The 26858-nt window shown below is 39.8% G+C and overlaps 1 protein-coding gene across 3 annotated transcripts in view; it reads right to left on the reverse strand.

Moving 5' to 3' along the window:
* Positions 1 to 26858, reverse strand: part of PPARGC1A (PPARG coactivator 1 alpha) — a 361945-nt gene that overhangs the window by 15404 nt on the left and 319683 nt on the right. For all 3 annotated transcript variants that reach the window (XM_088163225.1, XM_088163226.1, XM_014885151.2), the window contains exons 3-10: positions 17278 to 17472; positions 16194 to 16316; positions 15090 to 15294; positions 10965 to 11010; positions 10783 to 10856; positions 2216 to 3128; positions 1547 to 1651; positions 1019 to 1139 (exon numbers count right to left, since the gene is read on the reverse strand). In XM_088163225.1, coding sequence (XP_088019351.1) covers positions 1019 to 1139; positions 1547 to 1651; positions 2216 to 3128; positions 10783 to 10856; positions 10965 to 11010; positions 15090 to 15294; positions 16194 to 16316; positions 17278 to 17472 — 1782 coding nt within the window. The remainder of the gene's footprint in view (positions 1 to 1018; positions 1140 to 1546; positions 1652 to 2215; positions 3129 to 10782; positions 10857 to 10964; positions 11011 to 15089; positions 15295 to 16193; positions 16317 to 17277; positions 17473 to 26858) is intronic.

Here is a 26858-nt window from a genome sequence, read left to right on the forward strand (position 1 = left end):
TGACCTCTGGACAGAGCACTAATGGAAAACCTGGGAACGAAGATGAAGTATCCTGGTCTGTACCAGTTCATGCAAGAGCCAGAGCACAGCCAGAACAGCCGTGCAGGTACAACTGAACGGAAAGAGCAGGACACAGAAAATCAAAATGTTAAGGTGAGCCACCAAATGGGCTTAGCAAGTTTTACAGCAACAGATTTACAGCAGCTCCCAGTTTAATTTATCAAAATGCAGTCATCAATGGGGAACTCAAAAGGGGCAAAAGCCACCCATCCATTTAATAGCCATTCTTCCTTCTGTCCCACTGCTACAACAACCAAGAGAGTTGCCTGTCCCCACATGGTTAGTTTCCTTTGCTTCAGGTATTTCAGTTGTTTCATAGAGAACATCGATGAACAAAATAATTAAATAATATATATTCATTATGAGATGGCCAGCGCTAAGTGACATTTTTAAATTGCTTTGTGTCTTCAGACTATTTTGCTAAAAATAAATTAAATTTTAACCAAATCACAGACAATGAAAAAAATTATAATTCAAGCCAAGTCTTTGGATCCCAGTTTTGAGTTGTGTTGTCTGCACCCTCTGTATAGACAATTACAGGCTCTCTAAGAGTTCAGCAATTGGTACATTACCTGACTCCTCAGTTTGCGTATGTCTGGTAGGTGAAATACAATATAAGAGACACTCATAGATCTGTATAAGAAAGAGACTAGTTCTCTTCTACTAGTGTATTGTCTAGGATTATCTCCTTTTTTAGTAAGTTCCCTTATCTATTCACTGGAAAAACTCCGTGAGTTGCAATTTATAGAACCTGAAAAAATTAGTACTGTGACACCAAAACAGAAATTATTATAAAAACACATATTTGCTTAAAATGAAAAATACTAAGAAATACACGTAAGCAAATTTCAGTATTTTTATAAAAAAGAAAGAAAATAAAGTCTGAATTCTAGCATTAGAATCTATGAAAAGAAACAGAGATCTATTTCAATATGAAAGTTACGTTTACAGTGCTTACAATTGCTTTCTGCCTCTGTCTCTCCCTTTGCTTGGCCCTTTCAGATTCCCGTTTTTCATACTCTTTGCGGTATTCTTCCCTCTTCAGCCTTTCATGCTGATATTCCTCATAGCTGTCATATCTAGGAAACACAACTTGGTCATCAAATCAAGCACCTGCATTTGTGAATGTAGAATTAGAAATACAATTTCTGGAATACTTTTTATCCCCGGCCACCAGAGAAAGGATAAGAGGAAATGGCCTCAAATTCTACCAGAGGAGGTCCAGGTTGCACACTAGTAAGAATTTCTTCGCTGGAAGGGTGGTTAGGCATTGGAATGGGCTGCCCAGGAAGTGGTGGAGTCACCATCCCGGGAAGTGTTCAAGAAATGAGTGGACTTGCTCTGGTTTAGGTGACATGGTGGTGTTTAGCCAAAGGCTGGACTCAATGAACTCAGAGGTCTTTTCCAGCCTTAATGATTCCATGATTCTACCATTATCTCCTGAGGAACAGCTGCAAAGAAAACAAATGCAGGCCAAAGGCACTACCTGGGTCTGCAACTGTACGGTGATCTGGACCGCGATCTTCCACCTAGGGGAGAACTTCTGTTTGCTCGGTGTCTACAGTGGCTGGACTCACAATAGCAACAAGATCTGCAGGAAGAAACACATTCACCTCTGTCATTCCATTTGAGTCCACTGACACCATTTTCTACCTCTTCCCTGAACTTACAATTTCTTCTAAGCTACCGGTGGGATTTTCCAGTGACAGTTTGCAATCTCCTAACTCAACTAAGAGGTCTCAAGTGACTTCCCCTCTCCTGGCCCTTCAGTAATGTTCCTTATTGAGGCTAACACAGAGCAGACAGTCAGCCATTGTCAACTCCATCTGATAGAGGCTGCAGCAAGATTGGCACCAGGCAGCTCACAGATAATGGGGAAGGTTAGTTGTGTACATCTCTCACCAATTGCTCTGCCTCTGACCTCACTGCCTCCACTCAGAAAGTGTAAATCTGGCAAATGTAAAGGATATTGGAAATAAGTGTTTCTGTAGCAAACCTGCCACCTTCAGAGTTAATCAGCTCAGGAGCAACAGAATGAGTTGCACTGGATTAAGTTATTTCTTGCTTTTTTTTCTTTCTTTCCCATAAGTTTCTTTAAGTTTTTGCTGCTCCTCTTATTAACTCAATGACCATACATGAATTTGCTGTACCATACCTTGAAGAGGATCTACTACAGGGCGACCTTGATCTCGATCGGGAATATGGAGAACGGGAACAAGACCTGCGTTGAGGAAAGGACCTTGATCTAGAGCGTGTCCTTTGGGATCTTTGAGAAAATAAGGATTTGGGTGGAGACACTGAATCTCTGCACGGAGAGTTAAAAGAAGAGCAAGAAGGTGATACATCAAATAATGAATAGGCTTGTGTCCCATCCCAAGGGTAGCATAGTTTATCACTTTCATCTTCACTGTCATCAAACAGACCATCCATTGCTAGTCCTGAATTTATAAACATAGGTAGTTTGGAGAATTGTTCATTACTGAAATCACTGTCCCTTAATTCTCTGGTCTTATCTGCTTCTTCATCAAAAACAGCTTGGCTGGGGTGACCAAAATGCTTATTCAGTTCAGCCCGAATTTCCTGGTCTTGGAGCTGTTTTCTGTTATTACCATGGGATCCCTGCTTATTTGTCTGTAAAGTTTCTTTCTTGAAATACTGGTCTTGTTCTAAAGAAGAACAAATCTGACACTGCCACCCAGGTGAAGAATCCTTAAATTCTGGTTGTCTGGAGTCCTGAAGTTCCTGGGATATTTTAATGTGTATTTCCGATTTTGAATTCACAGATTGACAGTAGTCATGGTCACCAAACAGCCGCAAACTGGGCCGTTTTGTCTTTCTCTCCTCATGTCCACTGGACAGTACTGTAGTGTTGCCAAGCTGTGTGTACAGCTCAGACTGATCTGGACCCTTCTTGATTGGGTTATTTCCTTGAGAACCGGAAGACTCACTATAGCGGGGCTTTTTTGAAGGTGGTACAACAGTCTTGCATGATGACTTCAGTTTAGGTGAAGTCCTAAAAGGATTATCTTGGTTGGCTTTATGAGGAGGGGTCGTAGGTGGAGTTAGGCCTACAGGGAGCAAAAGGAGGTACAGAATGCTTTTAAGCACACATACAATGTTTATAAAGGTGGCTCATATGCTTCTTAGAATAGATACAAAGCAAGACCCATTCTATGTTGCTTCGACACTGCTAATACTGAGAATAAAACTACCAAAGGTCTGGTAACAACAATAGCAACAATACTAATGCATCACCATCAATCTCCAGCATAATTTCTGCTCCTCCCCTTCCTCCATGACATCCGCCCCTCTCTCTGTAGATTTTTGACATAAAAGATCAAGAGATAAAACCCCAAAGACGTTTTTGTTAAATATAAAATAGATTTTGATGTAAAAATGAAAAGTCAAAAGACTGGCACTATCAAAAACATAAAGAACCTAGCAAAGAAGAACCTGGATAAAAGCAAGGCCGAGAGAAATAAATGAGCAGTACCAAAGGACACAGAACTTAAATGCAATGAAATACAGCCACCCTAACTCAGTGGCAATGACTCTTTGTTTCCAGAGTTCATTATCTTAGAAAACCATTGAGAATTTATGTCTAATACACTCCTTAAGCATAATTAATACATTCTGCCTGAAATGTGGTTCTGCAACTGAAACCCAAATGAACAACAACCACAACTGTAATGAACCATTGCATTTAGAACTAAATCTTGGTGAGAATCATGCAGTAGGGAGTCAAAATGAAACAGTCTTAGTTAGTTAGTTAGGTTAGTATTAGCATTAGGTTAGTATTCAATAACTAAATATACTGCTGACTAACAGGATTATTTATGTAACTGTAAAAGATTTTATCTCTGTGATGAGACAAAATTGCAGGAGGGACTACAGCACATTCCACTAAAGCCTGGGAAGTGAAGTAGCATCTTCCCTTTATTTTTATAAAGGTGGAATGTAACTTTCAGTATTTTCTATAGAAATCATAGAATTTCTTCAGACTTTACAGAAGGATAATCCCAGACATCAGGGCAGAGTAACAGCAAACAGCAGGCACTGTTCAGGAATAATTTCTCTTCAGGAAGGTACTTAGTATGTTACGTTTGAAAAATCTGCTTCTGTCCAACTGACAATATAATCTAGTAATATATGCTTAAAAATTAACACAATAGTCAGAGATTAGGGAGTTCTCCAAGGTAATCCAGATCACCCCTAAGCAATCCAGAGGCTCATGCTGTCCAAGAATATTTCTAGCCCAAGCAATGAGCTTTCCATTAGCTCCTTAGGAGAAATGAAAAGAGAGGGCACACAGAGTTACAGGAAAGGTGCGTCTCAAACATGGCTATAGAGCTCTGGCTTGTATTTTTAAACATGCAACACAGCTCAGCAGATCAATGCAAATGGAGCATGTTTTATAGTGTTTTGCTGTAAAGAAGGAAAAGCATCCATCAATGCACAATGCTCCCTAAGGAGCATAAATGGAGACTGGGAGTCCCATTGCATTATCTGCAATGAATTTCTTTCAGAAAATAAGAAAATAGAAGTACCAAGGCATGAATACTTGATGTGAGAGACGTGTCTGAATGTTTGGAAAAAATGGTTACGAGCTATTCATGGCTATGCAAAGAATTTGCCTAATGCCACAAAATTCAAGGCAAAGATTAGGGCACCTGAAACTCTAGTTACGCCAAATTTGAATTTAATACTAAAAGCATTTTCTGCAGTCTTCACTGTTATATTATTTCTTTTAAGTCCTCACTTTTTTCTTTCTTCTTCCCAAAAATTCACTTGAGACAGCCCTAACTATTTTATACCTTGTAGACCTCCTCATTGACAAATATTTTTGACTACCAAGTGAATTTTTGCTAAAATGAAGAGAACAGTCCGACTCAAAAATCTGCAGTAATACTTTCAAAGTTAAAACTTCAGGCTCAGATTCAACAAATACTTCAGTAAACAACTCTTTAGAAAAAAAAAGTTAGAAATGACACTTTTCCTTGTGAAATTATACAGCCCATGAGAAATTCTAGGGTTAGTTACTGGGGTTTTGGATGTAGTTTTAAAGAAAGAATGAAACAAAAATACAACCACTTCAAAATGAATGAACATGTATATTTAAGAATTTCGGGGAAAAAACCCCAGAGATAATCCAATATTCAAAATAAAATCCTATTTCAAATTCCACTTCTTTAAAGCTTGTCCTGGAAGGAAGCAAGTAAAACATATAGTACAACATTTCCAGAAAACCTGAGAAGGAGCCCAACAATCTTCAGAAAAGGGGGGACCAAAACAACCCATCACAAAAGTACAGACTGAGCTAAATTTCCTGGCACTTCCCTTGCTGGCAGAACAGGACTGGGACTGCCTAAGAAAGGGCTTCCTAGTGGCATTCTGGCTTTTTTCCTGGTTTTTAGCAGAAGCAGGAAGTGCACAGGCAAGTAGAAACAGATAAAAGATGGAAAATGTTCATTTAACTTCTGAACAAACCTACACTGGGGGATGGAGGGGGGAGTGAAGTTTTGAATTCACGTCACCACTGCAGAGTCCACCTCCAGAGTGTCCCATGAGCAATCTCCAAACTGTGAATTCTGAGAAAACCAGCTGGCTCACATTTGCTCATCTTCACTCTAATCCCTGGTAATCTTCACCAAGGGCCATGATCCCACATCAATGGCATTACAATATTCTATAACCACTGGATTATTTCACACCACCGATTTCTCCCCAATGTGTACATTTAGGCGTTGACAGTACAAGGTATATTCTGTACACTCTCTTGAACTTAGCAGGTTTTGACAGATTTATGGAAGGACAGATGGCCATTACAGGCTGAAGGCTGACAAGAGGCAGTTCAGAGCATTGTTAACACACTTGCACAAACTCTCAGCACTGCAGCGCTGTGCAGAATGTAATTCAGACTATAGCTTTTTTATTGCTGCCTATTTTCTTTTGTCAAAAGAGCCTGCTGTGCACAGCAACAAATGGCTGCCATTACCTAGAATGTAATGGGTGTCAGACAAATCACGTAACACAAACAATCAAGAGTATGTAGGTCATATTTCAACAGAGCACAACCTTAGCAATATTTATGATTACTGCATTGAAATGTGCTCTATAATAAACAAGTACCTCTACATCACTCACACTTATGTACTTCTGCACAGCAAATCTGTTAGAAGTGGTACATACTCTACAATCATCCCCCTTAAACAGTCTTTTTTCTTTTTAAAGTAAAAGGCAAGTATTTTTTCATGACGTGCTATAAAACCATTTTCTTTGTAGGGACTTTTCCTTAATTGAATAGCTTTGGCAAATGGTACGTTTGCACTTTGCCTTGCTCTGTCTATATACTACGAACTCATTCAGTGATCTTGTGCTAGAAAACAGCATACATCAAATTGCCAGCACTGCTGCCAAAGCAGCACCATCCTCCCTGCATCTGTGCAACAAAAGGTGTTTGCATATGTGCCAATTCTGCCACCCTGGCCAAGCAACTTCTTTCCAGAGAGTCTTCAATACATTCCAAAACTGTACTTAAAAAAAGCAACTCGTAGTGTAACTCATTTAGCTCAGATAGGTTGATGAGCAAAAATTAGGGGAGTGCCTTTGTATTAAAAGTGACATCTGGACATCTTAGGACTGATTTTCAATGCTGTTTTATATAGACACAGATATTTCAAATCTCTGCAGTAACTCAGCATTCAAATGTTTGATGATGTTTGCTGTGTTTTGAGGGGGCTGATAATTAGTGTCTTGTGGGGAATGCAGCCCTGGAACCTTTCTACATGTGCACTGGGCTTTTGAGAGGCATTGAAAATTAATTCTTTCATACCTTTTGAGAATGGATTGTCAAGGGAAACATTATTTAAGAACACTTTAAACGCTGACCACAAGATAACAGTTCAATTCAGTAGAAGAGCATTTGTACGGCACTAGATTGAAGAAGCTAGGAAAATATAAAATTAAATTGTCATCATATAATAAAAAACTACATGCTTGTTGAATATTCAGTTTAATCCTGTTGTCAGTGCTGAAGAGAATAAACATAGATGCCTGAAAACATAAAATAATTCACTAGATTTTATTCCCTCTGGACAACTCTCTCCATCTCACATCTTATTTTATCAGAAATCATTCTGAGGTTAAAGAAGCTCTTAAATGACAGATTTTAAGTATTTGTTCTGACAAGTAAGACGTAACACAAACCTAGAGGTGGGCAAATAGCAGGGTATCAGTATCCTCAAACACGGTCACAAATTCCAAATCACTCTTCAGGCTGATTGTGTACATCAGCTTTTCTGATGGCAGAAAATATAGCTTCTTCTGCCATCTTCTCAGAAAAATCAAATTTTTCCCCAAGACCAGTGAGGAGTTTTACACTACAATAAATTGCAGGGATCTGTATCAAATGAGAGACTTTTCACCAAGAGGTTGGAAATAGTCTTGTAGTTACTGATTGAGCCTTAAGCATGTAAACCAACTTCATGTACTTAAATGGTGGCTTTGAGTATTTAGGTGTGAAGGTTTAAGAAGACACAGAGAGAGATGAATTAGAAGCCAAGCTATCTAACATCTGGCATTCAGAAGGTTGTCTAAGACAATCAAAAGTCTAAAACAATCACTGAGGAGCCCTGACTGCCAAGAGGAGCACTGCCGCCTCCAGAAAGTGAGTCATCCTCCCAGTCCCTGTGCTTGCACAGTCCCGTCTGTCCCCCCATTCTGACTGGTAACAAAGAGGAAAGAGGGAAAGAGGGCTAGGGAAACAGAGAGCTGGACCTCCTCTGAGCCTCTTACTCAGAAGACTCATCTGACACAGGAATTTCATTCACTACATTTTCATCACCTAGGACTCCCTCCATATCATGATGTTCTGGTCCAGTTCCTTAGAATGACACTAGAATAATCAGCTTCAAGAGATATGACTTTAGACAGCAATGGACTTATTTAAAGTGTATTGAAAGAACTCTTATGTGTGGCATGAAAACACTTCAAAGAATATTTGTTCCTTGTAATTTGACAAATCGATGTTTTGACAGTTTTAGAGAGGACAAAGTTACACTCATGACTACTAACAAATCTGTTGTAAAGCAAGATATAGCACTGGCAAGAGAACAGTTTCAGTTTGACTTTAGATACATGAATCCAAAATGTGTGTGTGACGAAGATTGATGGCTCATGTGGGAAATGCTTTTATTTATTTTTTTTTCTGGTTTATAGTTAATTCATCAGTGAGGGAAGCAGTGTTGTTTTCAGCAGAGAGATCAAGGGAGTTGCTATTTATATTAAAATACTTTGTGCTTCGATAGTGCAAGCAGCACTGCTAATGGTCTTTTCAATTCAGTAGTGAGATCAAGGTAACTCCTATTTAAATTATAATAAGTAGTGTTTGTACAGTGCAAGTTGCCCTATATAAGGACAATGAACAATGTAGTTATCTAGATATAATTTGGAGTTGCCAGGGTCTCACTAAAGAACTTCAAGGTATTATTAGTCACTACTGCCACTACTTTTTTCCTTGTTTTATTTTTGGTTGTTTTTTTAAACTGAAGTGGGTCCCAATTCTGCTATGATTTACACACACATATATGCTGTAAGTTCTTCAGTACTCCAGGCTGTTTCTATTACATACTTTGCTTCCAGCACAAGCAGACTAAGGACACAGCACTACTGCAGCACAAACGACTTAAAAAGTATGACATGCATGTTTTTATAGATTTATATACATACATGAATATAAAAATAAAAACTATGTATATATGCAGGCTGAGATTAATAGAGCTACCACATGATCTCCTGAAATCTCACTAGGCATTGTGGAGACCAGAGCAAGTGCAACATGAAGCCCAAGAGCCACCATTATGTACACTGCTTGGTAACACTGCCCAGCTCCCTGGCCACACAACAATCCAATTCTCATTCTTCCTGAATATCATCAGTTTATTTCCCAGCTAACTTCTAGTTACTTGCAGAGGGGAAAAGAAATCACAGAATCATAGTACAGCATTCCTGTTTACACATGTGCCCAGTCGTGCTGTTTCCCAGCTTCTGTTTCTTTTTTTTAATGTACCAGCTCTCCTGGTTATGTTGTCCAAGCAGCTACAGAGCTGTTTTGTTTCCTGCTCTGTGCACAGCTGATGGAGCGGAATGAATCTGGTAATACCAAGACCATTCCTGTTGCCACTATGAATGCAATACTCGAGGACTACCCAGGGGTCAGACTGACTCCCAGTTTCTGTCTAGTCAGCTGATGGGAAAAGCAGGCTGCTGACTTTTTGGCTGGGAGAAAACACTGCTTCCTTCAGTGATTTCAACGGCTGCTTGTACCACTCTGCTGTAGTCACCTCATCTGCCCCTTTCTGTTGGCAGCACTAAGCACTGACTTATCCATGTGCTTACAAATGGGCACCCTTGTGCAGACTTCTGTCCAGTGGTGATGGAAAAGGCTTCTCCATGCTTCACTTCACTTATTGGCACTGAACAGGATTATCCTCCTGCACACTGTGAATTTTGCCATGTTGATGTTGGTCTTGCAAAATGAAGATGTATAGGAAGAATGCTTCCTTTTGCCATGAGAAGAATGATTAAGACTGCAAGCTTCCAGGAGATGGCAGGGAAAAGTGCTCATGTTTTAATGCTGAACTATCGAAAAAGTTTCTCAAAAAGTAAAATGATGGTTGTAGGAAGATGAAAGCCCAGTGTATCTACCCAAACCCAGCTTGGCCCTGCTGCCACTGAATTCAGGAGCACCAAGCTAATTTGTGGTATCTGAAGACATTGCTTTGCAATACACCCCTCTGCCTCAATGCTAGAGATTACATATTTTACAATCTATTGCAATCCAAAGAGAAACACATGCCAAGTACATCTCTTATTTTTCAATATTACACAACTGAGAAAGAAAATGGTCTTGGCAATAGCTCAGGTGGAGCTCAGTGTGTTCTTTTGTGCTCAGCTCTGGACACTTCAAGAAAATAGAGTCAAAACAGAGTTCAGAGGAAAGTCATAAAACAGATCTAAGTCTGAAGGAATTGACTTCAGCAGAAAGAAGAACAGACGAATTAAATGAATGATTAAATGGCTGATGTGTGAACTAAACCACTACATGATAAAAAATCCTACAAATCTTCAAAAGGTACAAATCCAGGGATCAGAAAGGAGGAGGAAGATAAAGGGAGGTTGAGTGAAGTGTATTAATGGAAGAAAAAGAAAAAGCAGGAATACAAAATGAATACCACCTTTAAAAATTACCTCTAAGCTACCGAACAGTTGTTCAATGGTAGAGAAGAAAACTGTTATTTGTGACATATTAATCTAGAATTGACAAAGCACTGAAACATGCAGTCATGTACAGCCCTAGACTGGCCTGGAGACAGATTGAATGACATAACTTTTACATCTGTAGCATCTATTACACAGTGCTGTGGGGGTTGTCTTTGAAAGATGGTGCTCAGCAGTACACTAATCTATGGGGAAATGAAGAAATATAACATATAAATGGTTTCATTCATATTTTCTCAGAAATTCTGCTCTCCTGTATAGGTTTGGAGCCATATTTTCAAACACGTTTCTTCTCAAGTAGCTGCATAAAAAGTAATGCTAAACTGCACTGAAGTGAATCTACTAGAGACTTCTGTGAGATCTCAGCAAGTCTGTGGTATATTAAAGTAAGCAAACACACACAATCCATGCTTAAAGGAAGAGCCATCATTTTGCATTTCTCACCTGCAGTTCCAGAGAGTTCCACACTTAAGGTTTGTTCAATAGTCTTGTTCTCAAATGGGGAACCCTTGGGATCACTGGAAGACAGGGCACATTTATAAAAACAAGCTGAAATGGAGTTGCTGTAGCCAAAATCTACTGAACCCCCCTCCCTTTTATAAATGTTTGCACTTTTTAGTACTTACTTTGGTGACTCGGGTGTCAATGGAAGTGATAAACTTGTTGGTTTGGCTAAAGGAAAAAAGAAAACAATTATGCAATATTTAAACACTGCAAAGCATACTGTAAACATTTCTTTATACTTTGGAATTGGTATCCTGTGGTAGTCAGTTAGGGCCAAGCTCTGATAGTTCAATTGCCATTTCAGCGTATCTCAGATAAATAAAGAGACTCATCTGGATTCCTTATTTACTAGTACCAAAAGGGCACCCAAATTTCAACAATTATTTACATCAACTACTGTACCTCTGAAATACAGTACACAACCCAAATGACAAGAACCTTTCAGAAGAAGAGTGGTACATGTTAAAAATCAATGAAGAACTCTACAGGATACACTGTGAAAATGTTATTTCTCTCAGTGTTAATTTAGACTACAGTTCACGTTTTATTTGGAAACAGGAGCAGTAGAATAACTACAAAGTAACAGAACGTTATGAATATTCAGTTAATTTTACTTCTACAAGATACAATTTTATATATAGCACTGAGAATAGGTTGTTTCTGTGAGGCCAGAGTCCAACCAGTTACAGTCCAAATTTTTGCAAATTATCCTGCAAACTATGACAAACCACGGACATAGTCACAGATGGTTAAGAATGGGGTTGAAGCCCTCAGCACTACAATCCTGACATACGCAAAAAACAAAGCTCTGGCTATAAAAATGTAAGTCTTTGCAGCTTTTACTCATGCAAAATTTTATTTTCTCAGACCAAGCCAAGAACCAGGATATTGTAATACAACTAAGATTCCTTTAAAATTAAAAATTATAGCACTTGTAAATTTTACTTTTCAGAAGTTAGATTGATGTTTTAAACACAGAGAGCATTGTAGCAAGAACAACAGCAGGGGATCTCTTCTGCAGATTAATTACTTAAGACAAAATGTTCCCCTTGAACACTCCTGCACTGCAGATCTTTTGTCCAGAGTGTCACTACTGCATATTTCATATTCATTACAGGCTTGGAGCTCCCATCAACATTAAGGGATTTTATATGCAAATTGATTACTTTTATATGCTCTAGAGCATTCCTGAAGTAATATAACTTTTTAAAAAATTAACTCAATTCTCAAGAGCCGCATATTGTTTCTTCTCCTCCCCATATGAAAGTTAGAAATGGAAGCTCAGGTGTTCACCTCAGGTTCACCTTCCTCAGAAGTCACTGCTGGAGTGAGGAGACTCACCTCAACGAATTATTTGTCTGGTCCAGCATGGCCACTGCATTACACAAGGTGCAGTAAAATTGAATGTAACCTGACACATCTTCGTGTGTAATTTATATACATCTAAGAATACTAATGTTTGCCTGTGGCTACCTAGAGGTAAAACTGACTTAAAAAAAAAAAAAAAAGACCTTGCAATAAGGCTCTGGAATGAAGTTTTATACAAAGGTTTCCTTTTTTGCCTTTTTTTTTTTTTTTTACAAAAATCTGCACACTCTTAACCAATTTAGGCTAAGGAAGCTGAAGGGGTAAGAGCTGTTTATGCCTCTAAAAAGTCTCTTTCTAGCTCTTATTAGTCCTACAGAATAGTCCCAGATCAGAATATACACATATTAAATTCTGAAGCAGTGAGGCACAGTGCAAATCTGCCAGAAATGGGCACAGAACCAAGGCATTATCTCACACTCCCATGTATTAATTTTAGGCAGATATTACTGAGTTCTCCCACTGAGAAGTTTGCATACCAAAACACCCATCAGTTTTCTTATTGCTAGGCAAGAGCTTGACCAAACACTCTTTCTGCAAAGGATTCATACTCACATACAGCTATTGATAGTGTAAATATTTAGCCAAGACACTGTCATTTTCCATGGTGCCTGTGTAAAAGAGTTTCAAGGTCTGGGTTTGGGTTTTTTCTTATTAAAAGAGCTCACATCAAGTTGCTTGTCCCTGTAAACTGAAAACGTTCAGGTTCAAAAGAACTACGTTTCCTCATGGGCAAATTTCAGTGCAAAACCACAGATGATCTTTGGCATGAATGCGTTTGTGGACATTCCCGTGGGTTTGCAATATGTTTGCAACAGTAACCCTAAAGGAAAATAACATTCGACTTATCCTTTGTGATCTTTCCCTAACTTTGAAAGAAAATCTCAGACTGTGATAGTTTTTTAAAACAGAAAGAACCAATTTTCTTCTTGTTTTGATTAAATGTATGAACCAACGACTGCAGGTCTGCAAATATCAGTTAAATTTGCAAGCTTGATTCTGCATGAATTGACTGTCCGAGCTGAAAGCATATTCTTGTATTTGTATTATATGCAAATCCATTGATATCAAAGTTATATATTGGTGTATAAGGCAAATTTGCTGAAAAAACAACATTTCACAAGCCTGTAAATTAAAAGCAGAGGAAAATTACAGGAGAAGGTAATTTTTCTCTGCCTGCAAATTCACCTGCAAGATCACTAAAATCACAGTTATCTGTTAAGCACAGTTGTTAGCTGTATGTCCCTTTGGACTTTCATAACCTCTCCTCCATGCTGTTTCCACAGCCCAGTGTGCCCTGACTCTTTGAACTGAATCTACACAATTGCTCAGCTGGGGAAAAAAAAAGCAGCTCTGATCTGAACAGAAGACTTAATAATCTGTATGTATGTTTGTGTGCACATACATCTATGTATGGGTACAACATACACGTGCACATAGCATGTTATACATGACACACCTTATCACCTACCACCTTAACATCCAACAGTGTTAATAAAGCCCCCTGTAAATTCTGGCAGCTCTGTTTTTCAGTACCATTGCAGTAATAGACCCAGGTTTCACATGCAGAGTTCAGTCTGGATTCTGCTGTGAAAGCAGACTGCTGAAGTCATCCAGAAGGAGTGGCAGTTGGCATAAGGAAGCTTTAGGGGCAACTGGATTTCTTTCTTATGAGAAATGTTGTTCAGATAATTTGAAACCACAACAGAGAAAACCCCAAACTTTAGGATGTCAGAATGCACAGCTGCAAGAACAATATTAAGTGAATAGTATTAAGGAAGGGAAGATTATTTTTATAAAGTTTGCTTATACTTCCTGGTGCAGAATGAGAAAACAGATTTGATGGAGGCTGAAATGCAAGAAAGAGGGAGGGGCAAGAAAGAAAGAACATACAGTTTACAACTCTTGCTTTGAAAATACCAAACAACACATTTAGGGTTGCATCCTGATCTCTGTTGCAAACAGGTAACTTCCATTGACTTTAGTGTAGGAATCCAGGATTTGCACTGATGTGTCTGAGATAGGCATGTAGCCCTCCAGATGCCAGGCCAACATAAATACATAAATGTATTTTAAAGTAGCAATAATTTTTAAAAGCTCCCTTTGGGTTCGTAAGCTTTTACAGCTTTCCTTTATCTTGGGAAAACAGACAGGAGAAGAGAGAGAGAGGAAGTGAGAGAGGAGGCTTTAAGTTCTTGCATCTCTGTCACAGAAGCTACTCGTAATATAGACCAGTTTTTTACACATCAGGGGATACTAAAAGTCAACACAAGCGCTTAGTTTTGATCATAAAGATTCCAAAAATGAGAGAGAAAGATCAGGATGGCATCTAAACTTTCAACTATTTACAAAATAAAATTACAAACCACCATTCCAGCTTTAACAGGAATGACACATTTATTGTTTTCTCTGTAGCAGTGAGAGCACTATTTATTGTCTCTTAAGGGCTACGTGGCAGGTTAACAATGCCTTCAGTTTTACTCCAGCAAAAGAGAAAGAAGCTCACTAATGAACTGGCCTGCCAAGCTTGTTTAGGGGTATAATGATTTCTTAGTGGTACAGCGCTCTGTGAATAAGTATATCCCAGTTAGCTTGGTATATTACTGTGTGGTATTTATTAAACTTTTCCTGAGATCCTTTTCTGAGGCTAGGGGCAATAAATAAAAGAATCAAATATGTCTAAAAGCTATATCTAGCTAACTAATTCTAACTTCATTATACTGTTTTAAAATTCTCTTTACTCAGAAGAGATGCTGGATTTCCAATACTAATCCAAAGAACAGAAGAAGCACTGAGGGTATTCCCAGCCATGGTACTTCAGCTTCCCAGTGTAACTGCTGGTACCAAAGCTGTATTCTTGCATTCTGCAGTCCCACACCTACCCTGCAGATGATTTGTCTGAGACTGCAGATGGGGCTTCCTTTTGGAGGTGCATTTCTCTTTGCTGCTGTTCCTGTTCTCTGCTGGTTTGGTCTGAGGAGGATCATCATTCGTAGTCAGATATTTGAGAAGTTCAGAGCAGGGACGTCTTTGAGGCTTTTGCTGTTGACAAATGCTCTTCGCTTTATTGCTCCATGAATTCTCAGTCTTAAAAAAGGGTAAAATAAAATAAAATAAAATAAAATAATAAAATAAAATAAAGCTAAAATTAGTGAGCTGAACCTTATCAGAATGGATATAGGTTTTCTGAAGAGATGAGATTTTCAATGAAGTGTTCAGTCTAAGTGTACTAGATCTATGAGCTGTGAATAACTGTTTGCAGAACAAGGAAAGAAAATTACATTTAAAATTCCTAAATGACATTTATGCAGCTTTTTATTTCATTTCTCCTACATTGCAATGTTCCTACTCAGCAACATGTAACTAACAAGACCCTACAGCGCCTTTACTTTGAACAAAAAAATAAGCTGGTTTAAACCTTAATTTGCTGCTGATTGCTTGGGCCCAGTATTCACAACTCTCTTAAGTACCCCTAAATGGCCTGTTTTCAGTTACACTGAATGGCAAGACAAACATTGTTTAATACTGCCTGCTAACAGAATAATGTCTAAGCCCCCCATTCCATCCAATCAATGTCTAACATACACCCTTTTGCCAAGAATCCAGCGTCATTTGTCTTAGCTCAGACAGCTGGGAAAATGGCAGACCCACATCCTGGAGTCACTCATAAACAACACCAGAACATCAGCAAATTTTATTGCACCCCATCCTGCTCTGTGTATCAGTAAAATAGGTAAGAGTAACAGACGGTGTGACTACAACTGAACTCTGCCAAGAGAAAAGACATAAATGAAGTATTCAGAGCATAAAAGAGCTCAGATGATATTCTGGAACCCAGTCCATAACTCACATTTTTTAAAACTAGTTACATGATAGTAAGCATATTAATAAAATACATTCAGGTCTACTGCTTGTTTGACTGTTGAAAGCATAAAAGACCTCGTTACACTTTTTTTTCCCCCTTATTATAAAGATTAAGTTTGTACCTTAACAACCACAGGGCTTGTTCTGATCCTGTGATTAGTGTTTGCATGGTTTTGTGTGCTGACACCACTGCATTCATTGTAATTTAGCTGAGTGTTGGCTGGAGCCAGCAAGAGCTTCTTAAGCTACAAACACATTGGGGAAAGGGAAATGGAAGGAAAAGAGTAAAGTTATACATCTTTACGGATTAAAATGACTTATCTACATTTTTGCATAGTTACTTAAAGTTAGTTATATCAAATTCAGCAGGCAAAGTACAATAAAACAAAAAGCAGGACATTATATTCCTCAGAGTAAACAGATTTCATTTTCTTCTGGCTTGGCAGCACATTTCTGCTCCCTTTACTGCAGTATACTGTGGGGCAAGCAGAAATGACAGGGATCTTGGATTTCTGAATCCATGGCAAAATGAAATTCTCAGTGATCTGTTTGACTCGAAGAGGCCTCTGATCTACACTACACAGAGACATTAACAGACTAATGGATACAGTGTCAAGATTCAAGTATTTGGCTCTGTTCCCACTGAAGCCAATGATAAGAGGCTTTCAGCAGAAACAGAATCACATCACAAACTAGATTTACTGAGCAAAATGCATATAATGTTTCACCCACATCCTCATCCAAGGTTCAGTTTTGCCCTGGTTAGCACTAAGCCGGTGCTTACTGGTCAAATCAATGTTAAAGACACAAAATCAGCCCTGCATCCCAACAGATTCACTGGGCCTTTCTTCACAGATCACCAAAAATGATGTCTAAACATACACAACAAAAAGAGCCCCAAGAAATGAAATATGAGTTAAGAACCATTACCCCGAATTGTCTGAACAGAATGATAAGCAAAAGTGTCAGCCCCATTAGCGTAAGAGTTTCAAAAACAACCTTTTCAACAACTATTTAACAGACTGCCATATTAATCATCCTATGGCTATTTGGTGGGGGCTTTCCCCCCGCTTAATTTTCAGTTTACTTGATTTTCCTCGCCAGTCTAAACGAAAAGCCCAGACCTTACTGTGACTACATCATACCCATGCAGCGGGTAGCCAGAGGCACATCCAATTCCTGTTAAACAGTAGGAAGGGTTCTTACTAGAGACGGCTCTTCTGCCTCCTGAGTGGGAGGGGTGCCGTCGGGCATTGGGGAGGGGCTAGCGGCATTTTCGTTGGTCACATCTCCATCTGTCAGTGCATCAAAGGAAGGCAATCCATCCTCATCCACAGGGATGCTGTCCAGTGTTTCTGTGAGAACAGCTAGCAAGTTTGCCTCGCTCTCTTCATCTATCTTCTGTGGGAGAAGACAAAACAAAGAGAGAAGCCAGGTGAGAAAAGGAACAAAACTACGCCTTTGTATGTGAACAAGCAGACAATACGTAGTTAAACTGGCCGCTGAAACAGTAACCTGCAACAGAATCTCAGACAATGTAATTAGGTACAATAAAATCATCCATCTCTGTTCAAAAGAAATCTCTTTGCACTCGTGGTGTATTGCTAGTTTACCTTTCTTCCACAATTCTTTTTTTTTTTTTTATCAGGTGTTAACAATGATAAGTAATCACCCAGGGATTGTATTACAGGATGAGCTAAGATGCTGACACCTAATGATGGTGTCAGCCCAGGCTGTCTCTTTCTTTTGCTCTTCCACACTTAACACCAGCTAATTGACCTGACAAAACTACAAGAATCAGACAGCTAATCAGGACACCAAAATGAATCACCAGTAAAATACAGAAAACCTCATTCATATATATGGTCCAGTGTAAGTGAGAAAGGTTACCCTTTCACTCCCTTCCACACTTCTGCAAATCCTTGCTCCAAAACCAAATGAACAGCTTCTCATTCTTGAGTATTCTGTGCAGCCAGCAGCACTCATATGGTAAATGACAGGCTGTTTGGGTTTCTTTTAAAGAAATGTATTAGGCAGGTTGCCTTTGAAGTTGTCCTTTCGAGTTATATCATTTGAGTGCTCAATGCTCTATTGTATGCATTTATCAAATTCCGACTGCAATTATAAAAAGTAGATTAATTTCTAATCAGATGTGGCTGTAATGTTAATTTATATCTTATTTCAGCAACAAGAGTTCTTTTTGTCAAATTGAGTAAATTTAAGTGCCTCCTGATTTTTTAATGAAATATAGTCCCTACTGTATATTAAGATACAGATTCTTTTTTGAGTGCTGAGAGTTAGAACTGAGAAATAGAACTGCGTAAAAATCATTATATTTATTTTTCAGAAAGATTGGAAATTGATCTTGACAGATCAATTATCTAGGACTCCTAGGCTGATCCTAGTGCTATTGAAGTAAATGAAAAGCCTTTCACTGATTCAAGTGATATCAAATCGGGAGTTTTTCCACCAGCTTCAGAGTACCTCATCATGTTCCAGGTTCACACTGTGAAAAAATTTCAGCTAAGTTCAAATCTCAAAGTATAAAAGTGAACTAGCAAGACAAATAATATCAGTAAGACAAACAAACAGGCAAAAACCAGAAGTTAAAAAAGGCAACAGCAAAACATTGCCAAGTTACACTTTGGAAAAAAAATTATCAAGTGAATCTGGGTATCCTCTTAGCATTACTTTTTTCAGTAATACTTTTATCTAGCAGACTCTGAACAGAGATGATCATAAACCACGCAGATAATTGCTCCTGCTAGGCTTCTCTGCCAAATCACACCTCACGGCTTCCAACATAAAAGCTGTCTTTGAGCTAGAAAGCTAAGGCAGAGCACAAACTGTTCTGGTGCCTACAGCATCACCTCCAAGAAACAAATAAATACACAGGCAAGCTAATGCTAAGAAGAAGCATTTACTTGAAAGGCCAAAAGGCACTTAGCCACTGAGAAAAATTTTCCAAATTTCAATATCAGGTGATTTCCACCATACTAAGCAGACATATGCATACAGCTGTGATAATTCAATGTGTAGAGGATGGAAACGGCAGAAGGGAACTGAATAAAACTATGCTCTGAACCCAGCTTTTCACAGCCACTTTCTGAAAGGAAAAGAGGAAAATTAAGGTGTCACTTCTAGAATAGTAACAAAAGGTATTATTGGGCAAGAAAGTGTGTACCAGTGTTTTTTCTTAATGGCATTTCAAGTCTCTCACAGGTGGTGGGATGAATGGTGTGAGAGCCAGCCCTTGAGCCTAGGGTGTCCATGAGCTGGTTTGCCTGCCTGATCCCCAGCCCTACACTAGGAACTTTTTCAGCATGTCCAGCTGGTGGGGCACAGCCCTTCAGCTTATAAACCTGACAATGAAGCTGGAAGTGTTGCTATTACTAACAGGGAATGCCTTCTTTAATAATAGCATGCCAGAAGAAAACCTGATATTTGCTGTTAGCTGCTCAACTCTCATGCTTTAAACAGACATTCAAGTGCGCTGACATTCAAGAAGAGAAAGTTGAGTGGACACCAGTCCTCATCACAGCAATTTCAATTAGTTTTGTACAAGTTTCAACATTCAAACACCCCAGAGAAAGCAGAGGATGTGACAAAGAGGACTCTGTTAAACAATTAATGTCACTTTCCATTATTGCTTCAGTCCCAATTTACAGAGCAAATAAATCAAAGTCACCACAGATGAAGCACACTAGCTGGCTAACACATGTCTATTCACAAATGACATGGCAGCAGGAACACATTAGTCAAGAAAATGACATTGCTAGATAACCTTTTAAAGGTTTAACTATGCTATTGCTCCTAATTGTCCTAAATTACTGTTTATAAAGAAACACAATTATTAGATGCAGCAGAAACAGTGCTGAGGAGAGATGCAGAGGGAGAGATGGTTGGGTACATCAACGTCTGAGCAATAATCACTGAAGCAGCAGCTTTCTCCTTTGCTATTGCAGCCTGAGTCTTGGTGTTGACAGCACTGGGGAGAAGCAACACCATGGCCAAATGCAGGCTCTTTCACGGTTTCAGCACTGTCACTGCAGAAGTTCACATTTCAGACTGGCATCCAACCTGCTCATCACACAGGCTCGGTGGAACAGGAGGAGCTGAGCACGTTCCACCTCTGCTGAGGCCAGAGGATGTGCCGTGTGCTCTCTGGAACTGACTCCACCATGTCCTAACTTCAAGCAGGCTCTTACAAGAAGGATTTGCTTATTTTTTTAAGACCAGATCTTGGGTATTTAGACTACCTAAATGAACCACAGTGTGTAAGAAAAAGGACCAGAGGATAATCTCAAAGCTGCATGGCTAATATATGCAATTATTAAACTTTTATGCAAACAATTCATAATAACTCCATGTTGCTAGCTTGCCTTTTTAATGCAGAAGCAGTTATGCATCTCTTCCAAATCACACTGTTATGTTAGCATAAAAATGTTGTGGCCAGAAATGTTTTGATCGCTGTAAATTTTCACCCAGATGAAGGAGGCAAGGAACACAAGTATGCCAATGAATGCATATGATTCTGTGTTTGGGACAACAGAGATTTCCAGCATATCCAGAATGCCATTAGCTCTGAAAGGAAATAAAATTTGGCATTTGTGTCACTCTTTATGGGTGAATGCAACAGCGGTAAACTGCCAGAACATCAACCAATCCTCAAACATGAGTAATACAGGAGTCCAAAGACCATGGAAAGTTTCTAACTGTGCTCTTCTCTGCTTTTACATGCCTTGCTCTAATTCTTTAATATTTCTACAGCACTAAAAATAATTCTCTGTCTGAAAACACTGTAATAATTGTGTAACAATCTAAATGCATTTCTGCCTTCAGTAAAATGTCTCCAGAGATATTCTCTCTTTGGCCAGTGAAATGACTTGATAATTTACCCACGCAAAGGTATTTAAATCCTCTACCCCTGATGATTCCTTCTCTTTTGCTTATTCTGACTATTGATGGAGTTCACACTGTGGTTAGCATTTAACGTCTGTAATACCTGTTACTTGTCACCAATCCACAGAGGCCAAAGATTGAGCTGCAACACAGGCTTGCCCATGTCATTCGCAGGCATCCCTTTAGGGTGCATACAGGGAGCAATACTGTAATTTATCCTTAAATTTTTTTCCTTTAAAAAAAAAAATCAGGCAACATTTTAAAATCTCTGTCATTACTATCAGACTGGGTTAGAGAAAACCTAGGAAAACTTGAAATCCACAAGTCCATGGGCCCTGACAGAATGCATCCATGAATGCTGGAGAAAGCTGGCAGACACCATAGGGAGGCTGCTTCATGGTCATCTTTAAAAGGTCGTGGAGATCAGGAAAGCTATCTGAGGACTGCAAGAAAACAAATGCCACCTCAGTCTTCAGAAATGGCAAGGAGTCATGAGTAGTGTCACGACTGGTGTCCTACAGGGTTCAATACTGGGCCCAGTACTGTTTAGCTTATTCATCAATTACTTGGATGAAGGTCCAGATGCCTCCTCAGGAAGTTCATGGATGACACAAAGCTGGGAGGAGCTTTGTGCTGATCTACCCTGGATGCTGTGCAGCCCTTCAGAAGGACCTGGGCAAATTGGATAGATGGGGAGAAAGGAACCCATTTGAAATTCAACAGAGGCAAATGCAGGATCCTGCACCTGGGGAAGAGTAACCCCAGGGACCAGCACAGGCTTTGGGGCCAAACTGCTGGAAAGCAGCTCTGCCAAGAACGACCTGGTGGACACCAAGTGTCCATGAGCCAGCAGTGTCCTTGTGGCCAAGAGGGCCAGTGGGATCCTGGGGGGCATTAGGGAGAGCACTGCCAGCAGATCAAGGCTGGTGACCCTGCCCCTCTACTCAGCCCTAGTGAAGCTCATCTGGAGTGCTGTGTCCAGGTCTGGGCTCCTCAGTACAAGAGAGACATGGAGCTCCTGGAGCAGGTCCAGGGGAGGGTGACAAAGATGATGGAGGGACTGGAGCATCTCTGTTATGAGGACAGGCTGAGGGAGCTGAGCCTGTTCAGCCTCGAGAAGACACAACTGAGAGGGGAGCTCAGCAATGTCTGTCAGTGCCTGAAGGGAGGTGTCAGAGCATGGAGCCAGGCTCTGCTCAGTGCTACCAAGCAACAGGACAAGAGACAACAGTCTGATCATCTGAGACTGATGCACAGAAGTTCCACCTGAACATGAGGAAGAACTTCTTTACTCTGTGAATGACAAGACTATTGGAACAGGTTGTCTAGAGAGGTTGTGGGGTCTCACTCATTGGAGATATTCAAGAACTGTCTGGGTGCAGTCCTGTGCCATGTGCTCTAGGATGGCCCTGCTTGAACAGGGAGGTTGGACCAGCTGACCCACTGTGGTCCCTTCCAACCTATACATCTGTGTTTTTTGTGATCCCTTCTTGAAAATCCTGAACCCAGTGTGCAGATGTCCTGACTCAGGATTATCCTGTAGCTCTTGTCATCATCCCAGGCATGCTGATCCATTCCAGAAGAGGGTCAAGCCCATCTTTTAGAAAATCTTCTCAAAATATTAGTAGTATCTCCAATATCTTCCCTTTGGGTGACTTCTCTGTCTTTCAATCGTGAAAGCACAACTTTTGCTGACTATATCTCAAGGAATCAAATCAGCTAATGAATGACGATGCTCTGAAGTTTCTTTACTGACAATTTGAATAGTGCATGGGCCCATTGTGATTCACACTGAAAGACCAGGGTCTAAACTGCATTATTAATCCACAGCCCCAAGGAGCTGGGAGCAGTGGCAGCTCGCCACATCTTCGTAAAAAGCCCAAGAAACTTTGGGACAGATCCACAGCTGGTAGAAGCTGTCACCACTCCAGCAGCCCAGCTTGGTAAGCAATTCAGAGCAGCCAGGTGTACACCGGAACTCACAAGGGATCACCATTTCAACATATTGACTTGTTTCTCCTCATCAGCCTAAGATCTATTCATAGCACAATTAACAAAGAAAATAAAATTTCCTCCAGCTGAAAATATCTGAGTGATCTAAAAATACTAATACATTATGGCACTACTTTCAAACAAACAAAATTGACTTGTGAGCACATCAGGGATTTCCAACAGGACTTAATTCTTTAATGACAAATTTTATAGTAAGGATGCCCTTAAGATTGTATTTTCCTTAAGAAACGAGGGGTACAGATTCACCCCTTTTTTCACATAAGGATGCAGAGGCACTGAAAAGCTCATTAACACCACTCAGGCCCTGAGCACCTCCTGTCAACAAACATGCAGGAGTAGGGGCAGATGGTGTCTCAGTCCTGGCCCCACACACCAAGCTTTGCCACAAGAGGATAAGGAGCCACAGGCTGCACAGAAGCACCAGGAGGGTAGGAGGTGTACAGGGATAAGGATGAAGGCTGGCTGGTATTCCTATTCCTGACAGAGAAAAATGAGAACTGAAGTCAAGGACAACGAAAGGGAAGAATTACAGCCCAAGTTTTTCCTCTTCTGGTAGAGAAAGAGCCAACCTGCCATGGCATGGCACAGACAGAGCTGTCATGTTGATTTTGCTGCCTTTTCTATGCACTGTTCAAGGCAAGCGTCTCCTCTTCAGCTGAGAGCTGGCTGTACCCAGGGCCAAAGATGAATAAGTGGTCCAAGTGGTGAACCACTTGTTCCACCTTACCTGCTCACAATCAGTGCCATGTCCTTGTATATTTGAAGAAGTTTCTCAGCCTTTATTTTGCTGTTCAACTGCTTTGCAAATCCTTAGGCATCCTGCATTGTCTTACAGTAAAAATTCACATGATACATTTGCATTAGAACATTTTTCCAAGGTCTGTTAGTCTGGTCCCCAAGAGACACTCCCATAATTGAAATGCTTAAGTCCAGAGCTATCAATTATCTTTAAAAACAAAATGGAGTCCCACTAGGAGAAAATTACAGCCAGATTTCTTTAAATGAAGTAGAAATATGGGGATTAATTATCACCACCCCTGTGCAAATACCTTAAGGGTATGGAAAGAAAACAAGATATTTTCTTTTCTTGAAGGAGACAGCTATATTCATACTCCTCACATGCACCTGCAGGCAAAGACCACCTGAATCCAGAGCCTGCCTTTTGATTTCAGCAGCCCCACTGCCCTTCATATGGAATTTGGATATATCTCAATTGTAGGACCAACCACTTGCCCATATTTACGTGAAATCTTCACTCCAGTTGGATTTCTCCAGATACAGATTTGAAGTAATGTGCTCTACCATCCCAAAATGCACTCCCCAAAATGATGTTAAATAAATATTGTGATTCTACACAATATAGGTATGCAATGCCTAATTTCCAGAGCTAGGTCCCAGAGGGGCACAAACCCCCAGCATTGCCCTCAGGAACATTATGGCACCACTGGAAGGACCTGGTAAATGTCTGCAGGCTGAAGGAGGTGGGAGCACTGGCAGCATTCATTTTCCCCTTCCTCTCTTCAGGGTATAACAACATAAAAAAAAAAAAATTATTTTCATCATCATCATTATCAACATGTTGCTTATTTCTCAGGAAGTTCTTATGTGTAATCTTGGTAACTGAACTCAGATTGCTTTCTCTCTGTGAAATGCTCTCCTGACACTGTAAAATTTCTGTCAAGTATTTGGTATTAAAGCATCACAACTCAAAACCACAGCACAGACCACTTGCAAATAGGCTTTTCTTTAAGATCATGCCCTTGGATCACTGAAAGAAATGCTGCCATAGCTCCTGGCAGCTACGGACTACCTTTTCAAGTGAAAAATCTAAACTTTCTGCTCTAAGCTTAACATGTCAGTTTAAACAAGCATACTGAATATTCTTCTACCACAAACTCACTTTTTTTTCATTACTTGTAACGAGTTGTTGCAGTTCAGAAGTTTCCATTACAGCCTGGAAATTAAGTTCATAATAAACTGAAGAGATACTAATTGACTTACTCATCTCACAAACATAAGGCTCTAACTAGCAACCCATGCTTTACATCTTTTGACCAAAATTCATCCACATTTTGCAAGCCATTGCAATTTGATTTGTGTAAACTGCATCCTTCCCCTCTACCATAGTAATCTTTGATTCTGGAGAAAAGATAAAACAAAAACCAATCTGCAAGCAAGCTATTGTGCTATAGACTGTATTAAGGGGACCAATGATAAGATATTGTGCCGGATTCATTTCACTGGTGGTAGACCAAATATCAAAAATTTATAGTAAGTGAAACCACAGAATCTTTGCAAATGCAGTCAATTTGACTCAGTATCAAAAGGTCACTCTATTCAATTTATACTTGAGCACAATATTGAGAAAACACTTGAAAACAAATCATCTTATCATCAGTTTGAGCCTCAACATTTGCTGACTATATAGACTAATTTGCTGATTACTAAATAAATGCCCTACCCATATTTCTTACTTGGTTACCTCACCAGGGGGCTTTTTAACTTTTACAGGACTTTACAGATCCTGTAAAGGAACCACGTCTGTGAAACTGAGGCACACCACGGACTTACTGCTGTGCTGCCTTGTCCAGTGCTAGTGAAGGCCACCTGGTTTTCATGAGTGAGGAACTGCAGCAGCAGATCGGGCATGTCTTGTCCAGCCCACAATGAGCTAGGTTTGGGCTTAGCTCCACAGTGAGGAACAAAACTAACTCTGTTTCTGGTGGGTGAAACCAAGAGCAGGGAAAGCGTAGAAGTGCAAAGGAAAGAAAGTGCCTGGTGAAGAGCCACAGTAAAAAGAAGGACTGCAAGTTTTTCTTCACTGTGCAAGAGTGAAACCAAAGAAACTGAGGTGGAGGTGAAGTCTCCTGACTGCCAGAACTGCTGGGGAAGGGGATGCAGGCTATGAGAGGTTAGGCAGGCTGCCTCTGAGCTCACCACCCAGAAGCTTTGTCACTTGGAGCAGCAAATGGCACCTCTTACCCATCCTTCCTTCCCCATACAGAGACAGTTGCTCACACACGCAATAAGGTCCTGAGCAACAACCCAGACGGGGATTTTTAATTATTATTTTGCACCTAAATAATATACAGGAGAGTAGAGAGTTAAAGATCCTGGGGCCCCAGTCTGGAAAAGCTCTAATATGGAGTGGGTATTGTAGAAAGAAGGAAGAAGGGGAAGATAGGCTACAGCATAAGGTAGGGAAGACATTTGGGACTCTTCTGTTGCAGAGCTTTCAACAACAGTGTCAGCAGTATTTCAGTCCAAATAGTCAAGCACTGCTAGCTCAGATTTATTTATTTACTTGATTTATGGTCCATGCCCACACTAATCTCTCTATGCACTGACATAAGATTTTTCAACATTCATATACCTTTGTAAGGCAGCACAGCATATCCTGCAGGAAAAAAAGGCTACATATATTTTGCAGTGATGATTTCACACATGTAATTGATGTAAAAACTTGTTTGTCTTCTTTATCATGACAAATATCTCTAAAAACTGCACTTGAGTGGCAGTATGGACTCTTCCTTTGCCAACAAGAAGCATTATCTTGTCACTTTTGTTCATTCTCTATTTTACTGTTGCATTTCCTTTAGTTTTAATTATATTGGCTATGTCAGGATGTCTATAATCACCCCTACTTCTATCTTGAGATTTATGACTCTAAAGAAATACAAATTTAAAAGTAAAATTATACACAATATAGCAGAGAAGAGTTTACACAGATTTTTAAATGTTGTTCATTTATGGGGAGACTGTTTTTGTACAAACAAAACGCACACTCAAAAATTCCTTTAAGCTACAAAATAAGACATTTCTATCTGGTGCTTTTACTGTGAGAAAATTGGAATTTAATTTGACCAGGAAAT

The sequence above is a fragment of the Sturnus vulgaris genome, chromosome 4 (assembly GCF_052056855.1).
Source record: "Sturnus vulgaris isolate bStuVul1 chromosome 4, bStuVul1.hap1, whole genome shotgun sequence".
NCBI lineage: Eukaryota > Metazoa > Chordata > Aves > Passeriformes > Sturnidae > Sturnus > Sturnus vulgaris.